This window comes from Microcebus murinus, chromosome 2 (assembly GCF_040939455.1).
Source record: "Microcebus murinus isolate Inina chromosome 2, M.murinus_Inina_mat1.0, whole genome shotgun sequence".
NCBI lineage: Eukaryota > Metazoa > Chordata > Mammalia > Primates > Cheirogaleidae > Microcebus > Microcebus murinus.
Window position 1 is genome coordinate 23394840 of NC_134105.1, and position 18934 is coordinate 23413773.

At 55.9% G+C, this 18934-nt stretch overlaps 1 protein-coding gene across 3 annotated transcripts in view; it reads left to right on the plus strand.

Moving 5' to 3' along the window:
• Positions 1-3047: 3047 nt before the first annotated feature.
• The window catches only part of ZNF362 (zinc finger protein 362), a 39167-nt gene continuing 23280 nt past the window's right edge, over positions 3048-18934 (plus strand). Inside the window, exons 1-2 of one of the 3 annotated variants that reach the window (XM_012765349.3) lie at positions 3048-3373; positions 16632-16757. In XM_012765349.3, coding sequence (XP_012620803.1) covers positions 16720-16757 — 38 coding nt within the window. In that variant the 5' untranslated portion in view covers positions 3048-3373; positions 16632-16719. The other 2 variants (XM_075996315.1, XM_012765347.3) reach the window with 2 other exon arrangements.

The window sequence follows — 18934 nt, forward strand, 5'->3', positions numbered from 1 at the left end:
ATGAGAGCGGGCTTGCTGTCCATCCATTCAGCAAACATTTATTCTAACGCACCATGATAAGCGCTTTGCCAGGAGTGTGGCCAAAGGACCATGGAGGTCTTGGGAACCAAAGGAAGGTGCCCCTTTCCATGCAGAGGATCTAGAATGGCTTCCCAGAGGAGGTGATGTTTGAGCTGAGCCTTGACAAGTAGGTGTCATTAGAGAGATAAGAGATGGGGAGAAACGGACTAAGCATTCCAGGCAGAGGGAACAGCATGTGCAGAGGCTGGGCGACCTGAAGGTGGACAGTGTGTGATGTTTTCAGGGACAGGGTGGCATCTGGTGTGGCCGGATTTGGGGGAGATGAGTCTGGGTGCCAGTGGCACAGAGCTGAGTTCAGTCTCTCAATCCCTGGCTTCCTGCACCTCGCCCCACACTGCCTTCTTTCACACCATATTAATAGCATCTCGGAAGGTTCTGGAAGGCTTTTTAGAGACTTTCTAAGCTAAGACCTGAAGGATAAGTTGAAGGTGGCCAGGAGAGGTGGGGTGAAAGGGTAAGGAAGGGTGTTCCAGGCAGAGGGAACAGCATATGCAAAGGTTTTAGAAGGGAGATGGCAAGGCCTGAGGTGGCAGCTCACTTGGGCTGGCTGGAGCATGGCTTTGCAGGTGGTTAGAGAGGAGGCTGGTGAGGCAGAGATGGGCCAGATCATGTTACCCTCCCCCCTTAAATCCCTTCCAAAGGCCCCCACCTCAGCAGCCAAAGCCTTCAGGATGTGTCTCCCGTCTTCCGCTCCACCCTAAACTTCTGTGCCTTTGCTCGTGCTGTTATAAGTGCCTAGAATGATGCTGATGATAACACAACTTTTTGGAGGCCCTTAGAATGTGTTAGGTGTGTGACGAGCCTTATTTCACTGAACCTCTCAGAACGCCATGGTTGGTATCTTTTTTTCTTTTTTTAGATTTTTTTCCTTTTTAGTAGACTTAATATTTTTAGAACATGTTTAGATTTACAAAAAAATTGAGAGGATATTACAGGGAATTCCCATATACCTTGTCTAATTTTCCCTATGAGTAACATCTTACGTTACTATTCGTTACAGTCTGTTACAATCATTGATGGATACTTTTGTTGATACATTATTATTAACTGAAGTTCGTAGTTTATTTAGATTCTCTTAGTTTGTACTTGATGGCTTTTTTCTGTCCCTCTCATCTAGATTACCATGTTACAATTAGTTGTTACATCTGTTTAGGCTCCTCTAGGCTGTGACGGTTTTTCAGACTTCACGTTTTTATGACCCTGACAGTTTTGAGGTGCACTAGTCAGGTATTTTGTTGGTTGCTCCATTATTGGATTTTGTCTGTGTTTCTCATGACGAGACTGGGCTTGCGGGTTGCTGGGAGGATGCCCACAGAGGTAAAGTGCCATTTTCATCACATCATGTCACGCGTCCATGCTATCAACATGGTATTGTGACTGTTGATGTTGGCCTTGATGGCTTGTCTGAGGTCGCAGTTGTCAGGTTTCTCCGATGCAAAGTTACTCTTTTGTCCCCTCCCTTCCCAGACTGTACTCTTTGGGAGAAGTCAGTATGTACAGCTCACCCCTACAGGAGTGATTTGTCTCTTCACCCCCACTTATTAATCGACGATCTCAAGGAACCTCTCAACAATGGGTTGGTACTTTTTTATCATCCTCATTTCTGGAAACTGGAAGGCCTTCCTTTCTCCTGCCTGCCCTCCCACTCCCTCACCCCAGCGCCAATTTCCGAAGACTTGGCCCACCTCTCTGGGAAAAAGAGTGGCCTCTTCTGTGTTCTCCCACCGTGCTTTGTAATTCCAGCTAATCCGTGTCACACGTTTATTGTGGCCCTGCTCTGGGCCAGGCACTGTGCTTGGGGCTTGGGGCTTGAGAAGCAGCGGCCCCTGGGGGCCCTGTCCTCAAGTTGCTCCCAGTGTTTGCCACCCTGTGCTAGACTAGCACCTTCCTGAGGGCTGGGACTTTGTCCAGCGTGTTCCCAGCTCACAGGGTCTGATGCTTAGGAGGTCCTCAGTACCTATTGACTGAGTTGGGAAATGCTCTCTGGAGAACAACACTGGCAGATGATTGTGTGTGTGTCCTTCCCCGGGGACTGTGCGCTCCCTGAGGGCAGGGACAGCCCCGATTCATCCTGGCGCAGAGGCTGGGCCACAGGGTGGCTTGGGTGCCGCGAAATCCAAGCTGGTGGAAGGACCCAGGAACTGGCCGCCTCCTCAGGTGGAAGTGAAGTTTGGAAGCTGACACAGCCCGGGAGGCCGAATCAGGAGGACTTGGTGACTGATTGGCTGGGGAGGGTGAGGCGGGAGGAGGAGTCACACAGATGGCTCTGAGGTCTGGAGCTGGGGGACAGCCGGTGCCACCTCTGACAGACTCTGCGAGAAGAGCCGCTGCCAGCTTCAGGCCGCCCCATCCGTTGGGGTTCAGGCCTAGGGCCAGGGAGGGGTGGCCTGGCCTGTGCAAACTTCTGCCCCCCACCTCCATGTCCTCGTCTTTAAAAAAAAAATCTCAGCTTGGATTTTGAGCGAGATCGTTTGTTATCAGGTGTGAGGGTCCATTCTGGGGGTCCCCTCCAGCCTGCCGTCTTCGAGGGAGACCCCCAGGGGCAGCCTGGCACCGCGAGCGCTCGGCCTGCTCAGGGCCGTAGCCGCCAGGCCCGGGTCCCCGGCCCGCCATCTCCCGGGAGGGGGGTGGCGAGGCGGCGGCCGGGCCTGGGCGGGACAATGGCCGCGGCCGCCGGGGCCCGGGAGCCCCCGCGCTGGGGAAGGGGCTGTCCTAGGGCCGGGCGCCGGTGCCCTCCCCGCGCGGCTCGGGCGGGCGGAGGGGGGCGAGGAGTTCCTTTGTGGCTCTGCCTCCGGCGCGGCGCGGGCGGGGGGCGCAGTGCAACTTTGCGAGGCGGCGGCGGCGGCGAGCGCGAGACGAGGCCCCGGGGCCCGAGCGGGGCCCCCAGCGCGCGGCCCGCCCCCGCCCCCCGCCCGGCCCCCTCCCCTCGCGCGCCGTCGCCAGCGCCCGGCGCTGCCCACTCGCGGGAGCCCCCGGGGCCGGACGGGCTGCGCAGCCGGAGAGGCGGGGGCCCGACGCGGCCCCCCCGGAGCCGGGCGCCTGGCGCGGGGGCTCGCCGAGCGCACGGGGGGCCGCGCGGCGCTGCAGACCCAGCCTCCCGCCGCCGCCGCCTCGGCGCTTGCAGAACCCAGAAGTGAACAGCAGGCGACCCGGAAGGTTTGCGCGCGGCTCCGCACCGAGCCGGAGCCGGAGCCCGAGCCCGGAGCCTGAGCCGGAGCCCCAGCCCGGCCCTGCTCGGGCCGCCGGGCGCGGGGCTGCGGCCGCGTCCCGGAGGCGCCGCCAGCACAGCCAGGTCCGTGCGGGCCCGGGGCGCGCGGGGAGCGGGCCCAGCGGCGCCGGGCGCCTGCCCGCGGGAAAGTTGCGCCGAGTTGCGGGCGGGGGCCGGGCCGGGGCGCGGGCGCTGTCAGCGCGGGCCGGGGCGCTCCGAGGGCCCGGGCCGCCTGCGCCTGGGGCCCGGCCCGGAGCGGCGGCGGCGGCGGCGGGGCGCGCGGGGTAGGAAGTGTCTCCCGCGGCGTGTCTGGGGCTGGTCTCCGAGTGCGTGTGTGTGTGTGCGCGCGCGTGTGTGTGTTTTCTTAAGCCGGGCTATTCAAACCTGCTGCAATTCTCCGGTAAACAATGATTCATGGGGCTTAATGCAAATAAACGGATTGCAAACGGCGCGGTTCGCGCACTTTGCAGCCGGCCCGGTGGAGCGGCCAGTGCCGGATTTCTCCCTTTTTTTGCAGATCTGCAGAATATGGCGTCCCTGTCCTGTTTTAAAAATAAGCCAGGCTGCCATTTTTGTTTTTCTTTTGTCTGAAAATTTTAATAAAACTGTCTGAGAATGTGGGAGAGGCGGCTGGAAGCAGAGGGGGCACCCGAAGGGTTGGCTTTTTTTCCTTTTCTTTGGCGAGAGCCGCGAGCCTTTCGGGGAGGTGAGACACAATGCAATTGCACTTTAAAGAAAAAAAAAGGGGAAGCTGCCGGGCGATTTGGGGGGCAGGGCTGAGAATTTAAAGTTAACTCCGAAAGTTTTCTTTTCTTTTCTTTTCTTTTTTTTTTTTGAAAGGCAGTGAAATGCCGCGAAAGGATCCCGGGGCCCATTTCTCCCCCCAGCCAGCTGCCTTTGCAGGGTTTTTGGGAAAAGTTAACTGCCGGTTTCCTCGGAGCTGCGCTGGGGATGTGGAGGCTTGGGGATGGGAGTTTGGGGGGAAGCGGGAAACGTCTGTTGGAAGGAGCTCTACAAAAATGCCATTGTACAGAACTGTGTCCTCAGATCTGGGGGAGAGGGCTGGCAATTGGGGTTCGTAGCTAGCCTAGGGTTTCCAGCTAAGACCCCTGGCTTGAGGAAATAATCCTGTTCTCCCACCACCCTGCCCTGGAGCAGTGTGGAACCTTCGGGAGCGGTGTGTGTGTGGGGGGGTGGGCCTGTTTCCTTCATGGGTGGCCAGGCCCCCCTGGTAGGTGGCGATCCTGCCAGGCCCTGGGGTGACTCCCAGGCCCTTCACTCAAGTGTGCTTGGCTGTCTGCAGTTGCAGAGCCCCTTCCCCAACCTGGTGGTCTGCTTGGCCCCCAGAGGTGACATCTGGTGGTGAATAGCCCCACAGCTGCCCGTTGTGGGCTTTTGGCTGGGTGCAGGCCTGCAGCCCCAGCGGGTCCTGTCTGAGGGGAGTGGCAGGAGAGGTTGTCTGCTCTGCTGGTCACCAGAGCTGTGAGCTCTCCCCTGTGGTGGGCTCTTATCCCTTTCTGCCACCCCTGCCCTACACCCGGCAGTTTGAACTTCAGATAAGTTCCTAAAGTATCTCGCTGGACAGGTCAGGGCCTGCTGGCTCTGCACGCTGCTGAGGGGGTCTGAGGCAGGTCTGCAAGGTCTGGGGTGGCTGGTGGACAGTGTCAGCTCCCTGAAGACAGAGTCAGGTGTTGATGGCTGGGGTTTAGAGGTTCAGGGCTGTGGAACTTGGCACGCCTGAGCCAGAGGGTAACCAAGCCAGGCGCTGTTTAGATGGAGAAACTGAGGTCCAGAAAGTGGAAGTGACTTGCCCAAAGTCACACTGCCAGGTAGAAGAAGAGCTGAGCCAGGAGCCCAGATGTTCAGACTCCCATGGCGGGGGTGTCTCCCCTGTTCTGCACTGGGGGCCAAGACCCCTGGAAGATTCGTTTTGGACAGAACTGGACTGGAGTAGGGCAGCATGACCCCTTTACTCCCCCTCTAATTCCACCATCATAATCCTTCCTGAGAGGATTGGACTTTACAGTTTGTACAGCATGGTGTACAGTTGTTACCATGACTTAGGAAACCACGGCTGGGAGAGGTTGAACAGTGGCAGAGGTGGCTTAAACTCAGGCCTGCAGACTCCTTGTCTGCGACTTTTCCCAGGTGGACTTCAGTGCTCGTGGGCACATTTGAGAGAATTTGGTCTCTGAAATTCTTCTGCTGACCCTAGTGACTGTGTAAAAATACAGAGGCCCATCCCCCAAAGAATGTCAGAGCTAGAAAGGCCCTTTGAGGTCATCTGGGCTCAGAGAAGGGAAACCACCAGCTGGAAGTCACCTAATGATTTGGGGCCCAGCTAGGACCAGAGTCCTGGTCTACTGTCTCCATTCCTCTGTGAGATGCTCAGAGGGAGAGTGAACCACTCCAGCCACTGCCAGGCTCCACTGGGCCCAGGAGAGCATCGGTGGCTGGGGGTGATGCTCTACGGAGATGGGACTGTGGAATGATGACCAACACTTGGCGGAGACATGGGGACGTCTCCCCATCTTTAGTCTTGGGAAGCAGGCTGGTCCCAGGTGGCAAGGAGGAAGCTGAGATGTGGGTGAGGTGTGGACTGGGTCTGAAGCCAGGCTGGCCCCAGCCCTTCCCTGAGCAGACACCACCGTGCCCTGCCCCTCTGGCCATTCCTTCCTCCCTCCATCTGTTCATTCTTCCACCACTGATTAGTTTATTCACTCATTTGTTGCTAGATCATTCCTTTATTCTTTCATTGTCCATTCATTAGTTTATTGGTTAGTCATCTCAGAAGTCCATCTGTCTGTCTGTCCATCCATCCTCACCTCGGCTCACCCAGCCCAGGTTGGACAGACATGTGAGATACAAGTATAGTCCTCTAGGGCTCTAAAGCCAATGAGAAAGAAGAGGTGAGATTGCAGGTGCCTAAAGCGCTACCCAGGGCAGTATTCACTGGGTGCCTACGTGAGTCCCCAGGGAAGTTCTCAGAGAATAGGAGGCTTGAAAACAGCAAGGGGGTTCCACAGACCATCGCAGTGTTGGACCTGGGGCCGGAGATCAAGTCCATGGTGTCACATGGCTGTGTGACTCTGAATACATTCTTTCCCTCTCTGAGCCTCAGTTTCCTCATCTCTGAAATGGGGTACTCTCCGTGAATCTCTCATGGGTTGTTGGGAGAGTTAGCAAGACAGTGTCTGCCATGTCTCCCAGCCCTGGCACAGGCACGGGGTTGGAGCTCTGTATACGCCCACCAAATGATGAGGATTGTTGGTTACCGTTCTAGGCCCTGCCTTGATTTTGAGAAACATGTTGGTTTCAGAATAAGCCAAATGATCTGGGGACCCTGAAAGCCCGCTCTGCCTTGTCATTCTCCTGCTGAAACTTCTAATGTTTCCTAGGCATTTAGAAGAAAAAACATCCCAGGGCCTTTTTGGGCCTACAAAGCTCTTCATGGTCTGGGCCCTGCCCACCTGTCAGCTCTCCCTCCTCACCCTGGAATCTCACCACCTCCAGCTTCTTTCCGCACCTAGAGTTTACAAAGCCTGTTGGCAGGGCCTTTGCACATTCCCCCGCCTGGAGTGCTTTTCCCTAAGTGTTTGCATGGCTGGCACCTTCTTATTTCACAGGTTTCCGCTTGAATGTCACCTCCTCGGAGAGGCTTCCCAGACCACTTGCTCTAAAATAGCTTCCCACTGCCACTCCCTGTCACATCAGCCTCTTTGAATTTTCTCTTGTGGCTCTTATCAGCATCTGAGACCTTTTCATCTGTTTATTTGCACTTCTTGCCTGTCTGCACCACTAGAACATGCCGAAACCCCCTGCGCGCGCATGAGCAGGTAGTTCTGCCATGGTGTGGCTGGGGCCTTAGCAGAGGTGAGGCAAGGCGAGCCAGTCCAGGTGTGGCGGCAGCCCTGGCCGACGGGCAGTGCCTGGGAGATGCAGTTCTCCTTCCCCTGGGAGGCTCAGGGCTGTTGTCAGGAAATAACAAGATGATTAAATCACGGAATCTAAGGATCTCAGTCTCTTCCAACCTCAGAACCTTAGATTCTCAAAAGCATCTGCGAAGCTTTCCAGCTCAGAACCTGTGGACACTTGAAGTTTTAACATGATATGATCTTAGATTTAAACTCTTGCAAGGTGAACTTTCAACTGCCTTATTTATTTAGTGGCTCAGAGCAATCACTTTGTGCCAGGCCAAAGGCTTTATAAATATTCACATAGTTAATTCCCATTTTACAGATGAGGAAACCGAGCCATAGAGAGATTAGGTGACTTGCTCAAGGTTGTGGTGCTCATTGGGGCTGTTGCTGGGATTTGAACCCAGCACTCTAGGACTCCTCCTTAGAATCTTTCAGCTGTTGAGGGGAAGCCCAGCCTCACCTCACCTGACCCCTGCACAGACCAAGATTCCCTTTCCCACACCCTCTACAAAAGGGCCTCTGGTCTCTGCTAGAAACCCACTCCAGTGAGCACCCTCCTCACCAGGGCCCCCCCCATCCCCCATTGTGACACAATTCTCATGGCTGGGGAGATTTCCTCCTTTACAAAGTGTAAAGTGCTGTACCTCCCCATATGCCTGCGACGTGATGTTAGTGTTAGGGTTTCCCAGTGCCTTGACCCTGTGGTTTCAGGGCTTCAGTAGCCTCTCTCTTCCCACTGGTTTGTGAACTTCTTGAGGGCAGGCAGCCTCCGTGCACAGCATTGAATGTGTGAATGAATGAATGGGTGTGCAGACACCAGGCAGGCAGCCTCCGTGCACAGCACTGAACATGTGAATGAATGAATGGGTATACAAACACCGGGCAGGCAGCCTCCATGTGTTAAACGTGTGCGTGAATGAGTGAATGGGTGTACAGACACCAGGCGGGCAGCCTCAGTGCACGGTGTCGACTGTGTGGATGAGTGAATGGGTGTACCAACACCGCATGGACCCTCAGTGTTTCCCGAGCCCCTCCCATCTCTGTAGCCCAGTGCTTGACACTTACCCAGGGTATGTGGACAGGCTTGGTGTACTCAGGGAAAGGACACAACAGTATCCCTCCAATAAAGTCTGCACCAGATGACACTTAAGTACACAAATCTTGGAGAATTATGTGAGAGCCAAAGTCATGCCCTGTTAGGAGAGAAGTAGACTTCCACACCATCGAGTCAAACCTCATTTTACCCGTTGGGGAAACTGAAGTGGGAAGGCAGAGGGGCGGGCCTCGTCCAAAGCCACGTGCATCTGCGGAGGCTTTACCTGGTGGGCTTTCTGCTCCCCAGGTGCCAGCAGGCTGCCACAGTGTCAGCCTTGGGTTCAAAGGCAGGGGAAAGCCCCTGCTGGGGCAGCCGCTCCCTCTCTGGCACCAGTTTCCTCCACACTCCACAATGGGGACAACATTCCTAGATGTCCAGGGCTGTGCGTGGCACTCGGGTGGGGCTGAGGAAGCTGTCCGCGGTGAAAGTGGGTTGCGGCCATGGTGGTGGGGATGGCTTTCCGGAACTCGTGGCTGGAGCTGGCTGGATTTGGGGAGGTGACTGAGTAGGATCTTCCGTGGATAAGGTCATGGGGAAGGCTGAGGGATTTGGCTCTGGGGCCTGCATGGTCCTGCCGTGTCCCTGCTTCATGTGTGTGGGCATAAGTGTGTCCTTGGTGGGCTCCCACCATCTGGGTCCTTTTCTGAGCTTTGGGCAAAGGCTTCAGGGTCCTCGAGGGGACAGTCTAGCCAGCCATCCAGGTTCTGGGATTCTGTGGGGGCAACACCTGGCTGGGGGGCACACCCCTCCACACTCAAATACCCACATTCATACATATTCACATTATCGGCTATTCCACTGCATGCTGACCCTCCCACCCACCCCACCTTTGCCAATTTGAGGTTCTCCCTTGCTGTTTCAGAAATACCCCTGCAGATGCCCTGAATTGGGCTGCCAGGAGTTGAGGAGGCACGTCTGCTGGAGTGTGCAGCCACACACGGTGCGCACACGCCATACAGGAGCACGTGCATACACTCCTGCCACCTGCAGGATCACACACCTGGCCATGCACCCATGTGTGCCCTCCCAGGAAGCAACATGCAGCCGCATGCCCATTCATCTGCACGCCTCTCACACTCTTGATACACGCCCTGCTCGTCTGCACACACAGCTCTGTGCACCCAGGCCTACTTGGGCACGCCTGTGTTTTTCCACATAGTGTGTCTTGCACACACGTGCTCATTTACACCTGTGAGAACGTGACCTTACATTCTGGGCCTCGAACATGCACCCTCATGCACACTCCTGCACTCGGGCATGTGCCTTACACCCTGCCTGGCTCTGCTCGAAGTGGTGGGGCAGGCAGCTCATTTCCACCCCCACCTTCCTCCAGGGGTATTCTTGAGCACTTACTGTATACCAGCCCTGTGCTAAGCTAAGCCCTGTGCTAAGGTGCGCAGAAAACAGATGTACGCAGACAGGGAAACAGACGTCATACAAAAGGCCACACAAATAATTGTGTGATTACAGATTCTGGTCAGTGCTGGGAAGGAACTACTTTTCCATAAGGGCTTCCCTGTAGCCTCCTGCTTCTACATTCACTACGAGCAGGGTGACAGTGGTGGTGTTGGGGTGCTGGGAGGAATGGATACCTGGACTGTGACATTTTCTAGGTGAAGGGCATTCCAGGCAGAGGGAACAGCCTGCCCTGGGCCAAGACCTTGAGGTGGGACATCCAGGACTGCAGAGAAGGTGGTAGCCCTGCCACCTGGGGGAGGGCGTAGGGAGGAAGGGGCAGGTGGGGCCCAGTCTGGTAGGGCCTGGTATGTTGACCCCACCCACATGCCCACCCCAGACGCTGCCCACTCCTTTCTCTGACCAGCCCAACCTTCCTTCGCTGCCTTGCACTGCGCAGGGCCCACCCTGTCTGCCGCCTCCACCCCAGGCCCCACAGGCTGCGTGCTTGGCCGGGGTGGGGGGTGGGGTGGGGGGTGAGGCAGCAGGAGAGCAGGCGTATGGCCTCCTGCCAGGAGTTCCCTGCCCCAGGACCCCTGAGACCTGTCTAGAAAGCTCCTGGGGGCCAGGCCAGAGCTGGGGTTAGCAGTTGGCTTTCTTGTTTTGAGTTAATCCCAGATCTGGACCTCTGCCAGTCAGCTGGGCGGCCCCTGTGGGTCCTGAAAACTGCCCAGAGCTACTCCCCCCTACCTCCCAGGTAGCATCACTGGTTGGTCAGTTTTCCATGCCAGTCTGTGGAATGCTGGGAAAGGCTCTCAGGCCTTAGAGACCCTAACAACGATGACAACTGCTAATGCTTACAGAGTCCTTACTGTGTGCCAGGCACTATTCTAAAGACTTTGTATATATTAACTCATTTAATCCTCACAACAACCCCGTGGAAATACCATTATCATTCCCAGTTTACAGATGAGAAAACTGAGGCTTGGGGATTTAGGTAACAATACTAAGGGCCCAAGCTGGGGCTCTTTGGGCCCAGAAGCAGTACTTTTAACCCCTGAGCTGCTACCTTGTCCCTCTGAGGGTCCAGGAACCCAGGCTGTGATTTACTTGAACTCCTCCATCTTATAGAGGAGGGCGTGGAGGCCCAGAGCAGAAATGGACTTGCCAGAAAGTTCTGTCCCCACTGCCCTCCTATGCTGCATGACCTGGGACAGGCTAATACCCCTCTGAGCCTCATTCCTGACCCCAAACAAGGAAGAGATCATCACAGAAGCTTCGGGGGACAGGAGGGGACTGTAACTGATGAGGGACTAGAGGTGAAGGCTTCTTAGTTACCCTGGATGTGTGCTTCCTGGTAAGTCATTGGGCTGTCCGTGTATGTTCTAAGCATCTTTCTGCATATGTGTTTCAAAGAGATGTTCACAGCATCTATCTTAGGGGTCAGTGGAAGCCTGGGTCAGAGAAATGCTTGTGAAGCCTTACATGCCTTGTGCGGAGGAAGTATTATTATTATTGTTATTGTTATCATTTCAGGAGTTCCTATGGGGATGGGAGCTGGGCGTCCCCTGGGGAGATGGAAGTAGGGAGGGGCATGTGCTCAAAGCCTGCAGAACATTCTCCCAGCCTGGATGAGGGCCCTGGGGAGACCGGTGGCTGGGGTGGGGCTGGGGGGAGGTCCAGAGGGCAAAGGGATGGGGAGTAGAGGGCAGGGAGGGGGAGAGGCAGCCTGCCAGCTCTCACTGACCCCGGTGCAGAAAGTACCCCTCCCACTCTGATCAGCCCTGCCCAGCCCCGCAGGGCTGCGGAAACCCAGCCTAATTGGATCCAGGACCTTTGGAGCTCTGTCCTCACAGGAAGTTCCCAGGGGCAAGTTTCTAAGGCTGGCCGTGCTTGGCCAGGGTCTTGGGGGTGGGGCGGCACAGCACTGGGGCTCAGGGCTCCAGGCTGCAGAGTGGGGGGCCAAGGGAGGCAAACTGTGCATTTGGGGGACTCAGGAGCTGTAAAGATGGGAAACCTCAGCTTCTCCTAGACCATCTACCTGTCCCCTCCAGGTCATCATTCTGGCCCCATAATGACCTGTCCATTGAAAATTGTGACCGTGACCCTCCCTTGCTCAGGGACTTCCCATGGCCCCCAATGGCCTTTCACCCAGGCACCTTAGCTTGGAACTCTAGCCCCTTGTGAGTGGCCCTGGCCACCTTTCCCTCTTTCCCCTGTGAATTCCCGTACCATACCCACCCCTGACCAACATGTGGCCGTGCACTTGCCTGCCCCTGGGCCTTTGCACATGCAGTGCTTGCTACTTGCCCTCCCCTTGCATCTCCCTCTAGAAATTTCCCCTTCCATCTATCAGTAAGTCCCACCTCCGTGGAGTCTTTGTTCCTCCTTCAGTGGGATGAGCCCCCTCTTCTAGGAACACTGCCACTGCCCTCCCTCCCTGCCCTGGCCAGAACACAGCAGGAGCTGTGCCCCTCTCAGGGGCAGGGACCGTGTGTGAGCCTTTGCTGTCCTAGGAAGCTAGCGTTTTTGCACGCCTTTGCGCACACTGCCTCTCTGCTGGGAACTCTCTCCTGGCAGACTTCTGGGTCTTCAAGGCCTGCATATAAAGACCCCTCCTCTCATCGATTTTCTCAATGAACATTTATTGAGCACCCAGTGTGTACTAGGCACATGAGCACCTACTGTGCAGCCAGCTTGGCTCTGGGGCTGCAGCGGTGCCCCTGCCCCTGTGGGTCACGGCAGATGGGGAGGTAGGCCTGCAGGAGTATTTAGAGGCATGATATAAAGGTGGGGTTGGGAGAACGCAGGGGGCCATGGGAGTGTATAACAGGGTAGCCCATTTCCTATGGGGGAAAGGTCAGAAAGTGACCTTTCAGCTGGGACCTTAGGGAAGAGCCAGGTGAGCTGGGGGGGGGCTGAGTGGGGGAATGGGGCTGTCACCAAGAACCAGGCCCAGCCCTGCTCTTGGGGAGCTCACTTGGGGGACTGGATAGATCAGTATTAATAACCAGACATGTCACTCACAACAGTGACAGCTAAGTTTTGAGGGCAGGGTTCCAGCTAGGTGGGCCCCAGATGAAGGGACACAGCCTGTGCAGAAGCTTGGTGTATCAGTGCACCTTGTCTGGGGGCCCTGGAGAGACAGGTGCAGAGGGAAGGGTAGAGAGTGAGTGTGGCTGGCAAGATGTTCTTGGCAAAAGCCTGGGTGTCAGGCTGTGGACTTTGAACTGTCCCCAAAGTGATGGGACTCTAAGAAGGATTTTAAGCAGGAGCCTGAGTGCCCTGGGCAGGCTCTCCTTTGGCCTGGTGCTCCCTGCCAGAGCCCCTGGATGTGATGGGGAGTCCCCTCCTGACCCTGCTATCCTGGCTGGGGTCAGGGTGAGCCTTTGAATAGCCCCCTGCCTCTCCCTGAGCTCCTGTCTCTTGTGTTACAGGTGCACTCTAGCCTGGGTGACAAAGTAAGACCCTGTCCCCAAAACAAAAATACCTCACCTCCGTCTCTGTCCTCACCCCAAGCCTGAAACACCACCAAACTTGCAGGGCCTGAGGCCAGAATCCTATGTGAGGCGGGTGGGCTGGGCTCTGGGGTTTCTTTCTTTGCCAAAGCTTGCTGAACCTTTGGTTTTATTAAAAATATTCCTTAAAAAAATCAAATAACAGTACTTCTCCAGGCCTACCTCCCCATCAGCTGTGACATGCAGAAAAACCAGAAAATAGGGAGATGAAATAAATAAAAACCCACTTCTGGCTGGGCATGGCAGCTCACACCTGTAATCCCAGCATTCTGGGAGGCCGAGGCAGGAGGATTGCTTGAACCCAGGAATTTGAGGTTGCAGTTAGCTATGATGACACCACCATACTCTAGCCTGGGTGACAAAGTGAGACCCTGTCCCCAAAATAAAAAAAAACACCATCTCCATCTCTGTCCCCACCCCAAGCCTGAAACACCACCCCTGTTAGCATTTTCATCCCCTCTTTTCTCTCAATACCTGGTTTCTATGTAGATGCCATTACTTTGTCTATACAGATCATTTTTTAAATCTCTTCCTTTTCCCCCTGACTGTTGTATTACAAGTATTTTTTAAATGGCTGCAGAGTGGTTTGAATCCTTCTTAAGGGATCCGGTGTCAGGGTGGGAGGTACGGACTCCAGAGCCCAGTTGTCTGGATTCAAATCCTCCACTTACTGCTTGAATTCAGGCAAGTTTCCGGAGATATCTGTGCCTCAGTTCTTAATAGGGTGACATGAGTGTTAAATGAGTTGTTACAATGCCAGCAACATTGGCTATTATTAATGACCGTGGACTACGTTTCTGAGTAACTTCACTACAGAACCATCTCCCTGTTATTTAAAATTTTGGCAGATCCAGGTTTTTGCTATTGTAAAAAACCACTGAAGCAAACAGCCTTGTGCATATAACTTTTTCTATTTTGGGGTTATTTTCTAGGGATGGATGAACAAGAATGGGCTCGCTAGGCCAGGAAGTTTGAACATTTTTAGAGCTCTTGACACATTACTGCCAGATTGTTTTCAGAAATGATTGTTCCAATTTATACTCCCACCAGAAATACACGGGAGTGCTAATTTCACCATATCCTCACTAGTATTGAGTGTTATCATTTTCGTATTTCTTTTTGCTATTTTGACAGGTGAAGCTCATTGCATTTTCACTGCTAGGGAAAATAAACTGCTGTGTTTATTAGCTGTTAACATCCCTTTTGGGTCCACCAGTCTTTACAGAGCACACACAACCCCTTTTCAGATCAATTAGGAAGGTAGGACTTAGATACAGGAAATAGGGAACAGTGTGACACAGGGGACAACACACTGCCAGAGTGGGTGGAGAAGACTCAGAGCAGGGGGAGGGGGTTTTCTTCTGTCCAGGCCACAGCACTTTCAGTTCTCTCCACCTAAGCCTTCATTCATTCATTCAAAATTTACTAGGCACTGTGCGGGGCATAAAAGGTAAATGACTCAGCCTTGATCCCCCCCTGACCGAGTGCATATCTAGCAGCAGAGATGGATGAGAAAACAGACATAAAACGGGGTAAGAGGTGTAGTGATGATTGAAATCACAGGGTGCCAGGGAGCAAAGAGGAAGGTACCCAGCACAGCCCAGGAGTGGAGGTGGAGCAGTCCCCGAGGGCTTCCAGGAAGAAAAGGCCTGTAAGCTGGGGCCTGAGGGATGAGTTGGAATTAACCAGTGGCATGGGGAGGGCAGAAGGCACCAGGGAGAGGATGCAGCCTGTGCAAGGTGAGGAGACAAGGAGGGGAGCCTGTTGGTCTGGCTGGGCAGGGCAAGGTGGAGCAGCTGGCGAGGCCAGGGGACCCAGCAGGAGCTGGGCATGCAAGGCCAAAGCCACGCAGACATTGTTTGGAGGGAAGTAGGGAGCCATGGGAGGTTCTGAGTAGGGCAGGGTCGTGATCAGACTTACATTTTAGAGCTATCACAGTGGCTGTGGTAGGAGAGAGGAGCAGGGGAAGAAGGTGGAAGTGGGGAAACCTGTGAGGAGGCTCTTGCAACAGTTGAAGCCAGGGCTGAAGGGGGCCTAGCCCAGGGCAGGGGAGGTGGTGGAGACCCTCTTCTCTCCCCACCCTGTGGGGTCCTAACCAGCTGCAAAGTGTGGATGGAATGTCACCTCTTCCAGGTAGCCCTTGCGGACACCCCATTCCCTCCCTCGTCTGTGTGCCTCGAGCCTGGGGCTGTGCAGGGCCTGGCGTGCCAAGGTCAATCAAGTGCCCACCGGCAACTCACCCTGACCTCTCCCCTGCCCCTCTCTGCCTCCAGACCCCCCCATCTGTTTCCCGCCCCCATCCTTGGGCTGCCACTCACTTTCTTTCTTTCCTTTTTTAAGAATGATTTTATTGTTTTCATTATAAAAGCGACTGCACAGCATTGCTGAGAATTTGGAAACCAGAGAAACAAAGACAAGAAAACAAGATCAGCCCCAGCTGCCTCCCCCCACCCCATGCTCCCAGCCTCCCTCTGGGCGTGGTTCCCTGCAGCTTGCTTTTTCTGACGCAGGTTTTTATTTTTGCCTCCTTGTAATCATAGTGTCCGGACGGTTTTGGGTCCTGCTCTCTCCGGCTTGCTCTGTGAGGAGCTAGTTCCCATGTGGCCTTGGGGTCTGGGCAAATCTTGTTTTTAAACGTGTGTGGGATGGGCTGGGGAAGGGGGGCTGGGACAGAAGTTGCTTCACTGCACCCCCTGTCCTCCAGTGGGCAAGGCTCATTCCATTCCGTCCTGGGCTGCCCGTCCGCTTTGTGTCCGTCTGTCTAGGTCTGAACGTCCCCAGGTGGCAGGGCTTGGGACCTGGTGTCCCCCTCCCTCAGCGCCCCTGCCCCCGTGCCCTTTGTGGAGATGGCTGGGCTGGCCTCAGAGACCACCCTCCTGGGAAAGGGTGAGGGACAGACCTGGTTTCAAATCCAGACTCAGCTCTGTGATCTCAGGCAAGTTGCTTAGTCTCTCTGGACCTTAGTTTCCTTATCTGTGCAATGGGTCTACTTTAACAGTAAAATAATGGCTATAAAATATCCTGACGCACTTCTTGGCCCATAGTAAGTAACCCCCTTGGGCTACATGCCCGCAGAGGTGAATGAGCGCCAACCCTGCCTGTGAAGAGCATGAAGTCTGGTGGGGAAGACACCCAGGGAAACAGATAACCACGCCAGAGTGCGATCAGCCCTGTAGCGCGGGCCCAGACCTGTGTGCCATACTAACTCCATCACTTACTAGCTGTGTGACTTGGGGCAAGTTGGTCAACTTCTCTGAGCTGCAATTATTTTTTTTGTTAAATGCACATCTCACAGAGCGATTGGGGAGATTCAGTGACATGAATCATGACATATTCAACACGTGGGTGTTGAAATCAATGGTAGCTGCCATTTTATTATCATTATTATTGTTATTGTTATTCCCATATACAAGGTGCTGTTGGGAACACAGAGGAAGTGACTGACTGGGGGTTCAGGGAAAGCTCCGTAGAAGAGGGAACACTTGAGCTGGGTCTTGAAGGATGAGTAGAAGTTCACCAAGTGGGAAAGGACACTCTAGGTAAGGAGCCTGTGCTTCCAGGTTGCGATCTGTCAATGAGGGGTTTGTGCTTCGGGGGCCTGGGACATTGTGTCATCCCAACTTCCCTGAGCGCCCCACTGCTGCCGTCTGGGCCTGCCCTGCGGGAGGCGTGTCCCTCCCCGGCTGTAGCAGCCTCCTGTGGTCTGGTGGCCGTGGGTCCCTGCTCACGGCAGTTGCTGGATCCCTGTCAGTCCGTGTTTGGGGCTGCAGGTCTGTGTCTGTCACGTGCGTCTGGGTTTGGTGCTGTCTGTCTGCATGTTCCCGTGGCCGTGTTTGTCAGCGTTGGTATCCTGAGGGCCTCCCCGGCTCCACGTGGGGGCAGCCTGCATGCGTCCTCGGCCCCCAGCTCTAAGCAGTGAGCCTCTGTGGCCACTGTCCTCTCCCCTCCACTCGCCCGCAGCCTCTGCTGCCTCCTCTCCTGGCCGTCCAGTCCCTTCCACACGCGGCACCCGGAAGGGCCGCTCTCAGCCACAGGTTCCATCCCTCTGCCCGCTGCTTTAAGTCCAGCCGCCAGGCCTGGGGGTCAGGGAGCAACCTTCTCTGTCTGGCCCTGGCCGGTGGCTCCAGCCTCATTCCCGTGTCCCAGCCAACACTGCCCGCCCAGTGCTCCCTGCACACGCCTCTGCTTCTCACCTGCGGGCCTTTGCTCGAGCCGCTGCTTCTGCCGGGAGTGCTCCCCACTCCTTTGCCTGGCTAACTCCCACTCATCCTTGAAGACCCAGGAAGGCATCACCTCCCCTGGGAAGTCCTCCCGGGTCTCTGCAGGCTGGGTCAGTCCCTGGCTCTGGGCTGCTAGTCTCTAACATGGGGGCAGGAGCAAGCGACTAGCCCAGGATCACACAGCTGGTGAGTCGGAGCCGAGATCTGAACCTGGCAGGCTGTTCCGTGGTCCAGGCAAGGCGACGGTGGCTGGGAGCCTTGGAGAGGAGGGCGGGTTTGAGAGAGATGTCAGAGTGGAGTCCTGAAGTGTTGTGGGTCACAGTGTGTCTTGGCAGAGTATCTGGGCAGGGGGGGTGTCCCTCTCAGAGTCGGGGAGGACCAAGTCCAGCTTAGGCCTGCTGAGTCTGCAGCCTGTGAGACAGCCAAGGGAGGTGCCGGGGAGGCCACTGGAGCTGGGCCTGGAGCTCCAGGGAGAGCTGGGGGGGCGACTTGGGGCTTGGCTGGCCTTTAGAGTCCTAGAGGGGATGGGCCACCAGGGACTGAGGCCGGTGGGAGAAGGGGGCTCCCGCCCCACCCTGAGGGGCCCAGCAGATGGGGGTAGGAGCTCGGCAGCTGTGAAGGCAGCTGAGAAGGTGAGGAACCCATGGGTCATGGCACACAGGTGTTCTCCAAGGGCCCGGGTGGCAAGGAGGCCACGGAGGATAGGCCTGGAGGGCGGCCCATTGGCTCTGCCCACATGGCGGTCATTGGTGGTGTGTGGTGGGTCTCACAGGTTTTTGCAGAAGCTTGTGGGTCACTTGTCTGCTTCCTTCACTTAGCTCGGGGCCCCCAGAGGGCAGGGATCTTCCCAGTTGCCTCAGGTTCCCCAGCACTGGCCCCCAGTTTGGCCCAGAGGATGTGTCCGGTGCAAATGGTGGACGGATGGACAGATGGGCCAGCGGCCATCAGCAGGCTGTTCTCAGTAGCCGCTCTAGGAGGTGTGTCATTCGTCCAGCCATTCAACTCTTTTCACCTTTTAGAATAAGAAAAATGGGCCCCACTGCAGGGATCAGGGCTGTGTCTCGGGGCTCACGGTACGGAGTCTTGGCTTCTGCCTGGTGCTTGTGGCCCCGCCCAGACTGCCTGTCCTGCCCGAACACTGGCGTGTCACTCGCTGCCCACCCTGGCATGCACAATCATGCCCAGCCCCAACCGTCACCAGCACACAGGCTTCTCCCTGACCTCAGTGGTCCCCTGCTTCATAGCTTCCCTGGCCTGGCATACTCCCCGTTGCCTTCTCGCCACCGACATTGCCACCCAACCTCTTAGCATGGCATTCAGTGCCCTGCTGGCTGGCCCGTGTCTCTGGCCACCTCATCACTCTGCAGCTGTCATTGGTGCCTGCGGTGGCTACCTACTGTCCCTAGCCTGCCTGTGCTGCACACCTCATGCCTCTGCTCAAGCTGCTTCCTGTGCTGAAAAAGCCCTTCTGCCTTGCCCAGCCGTCTCAGACACAC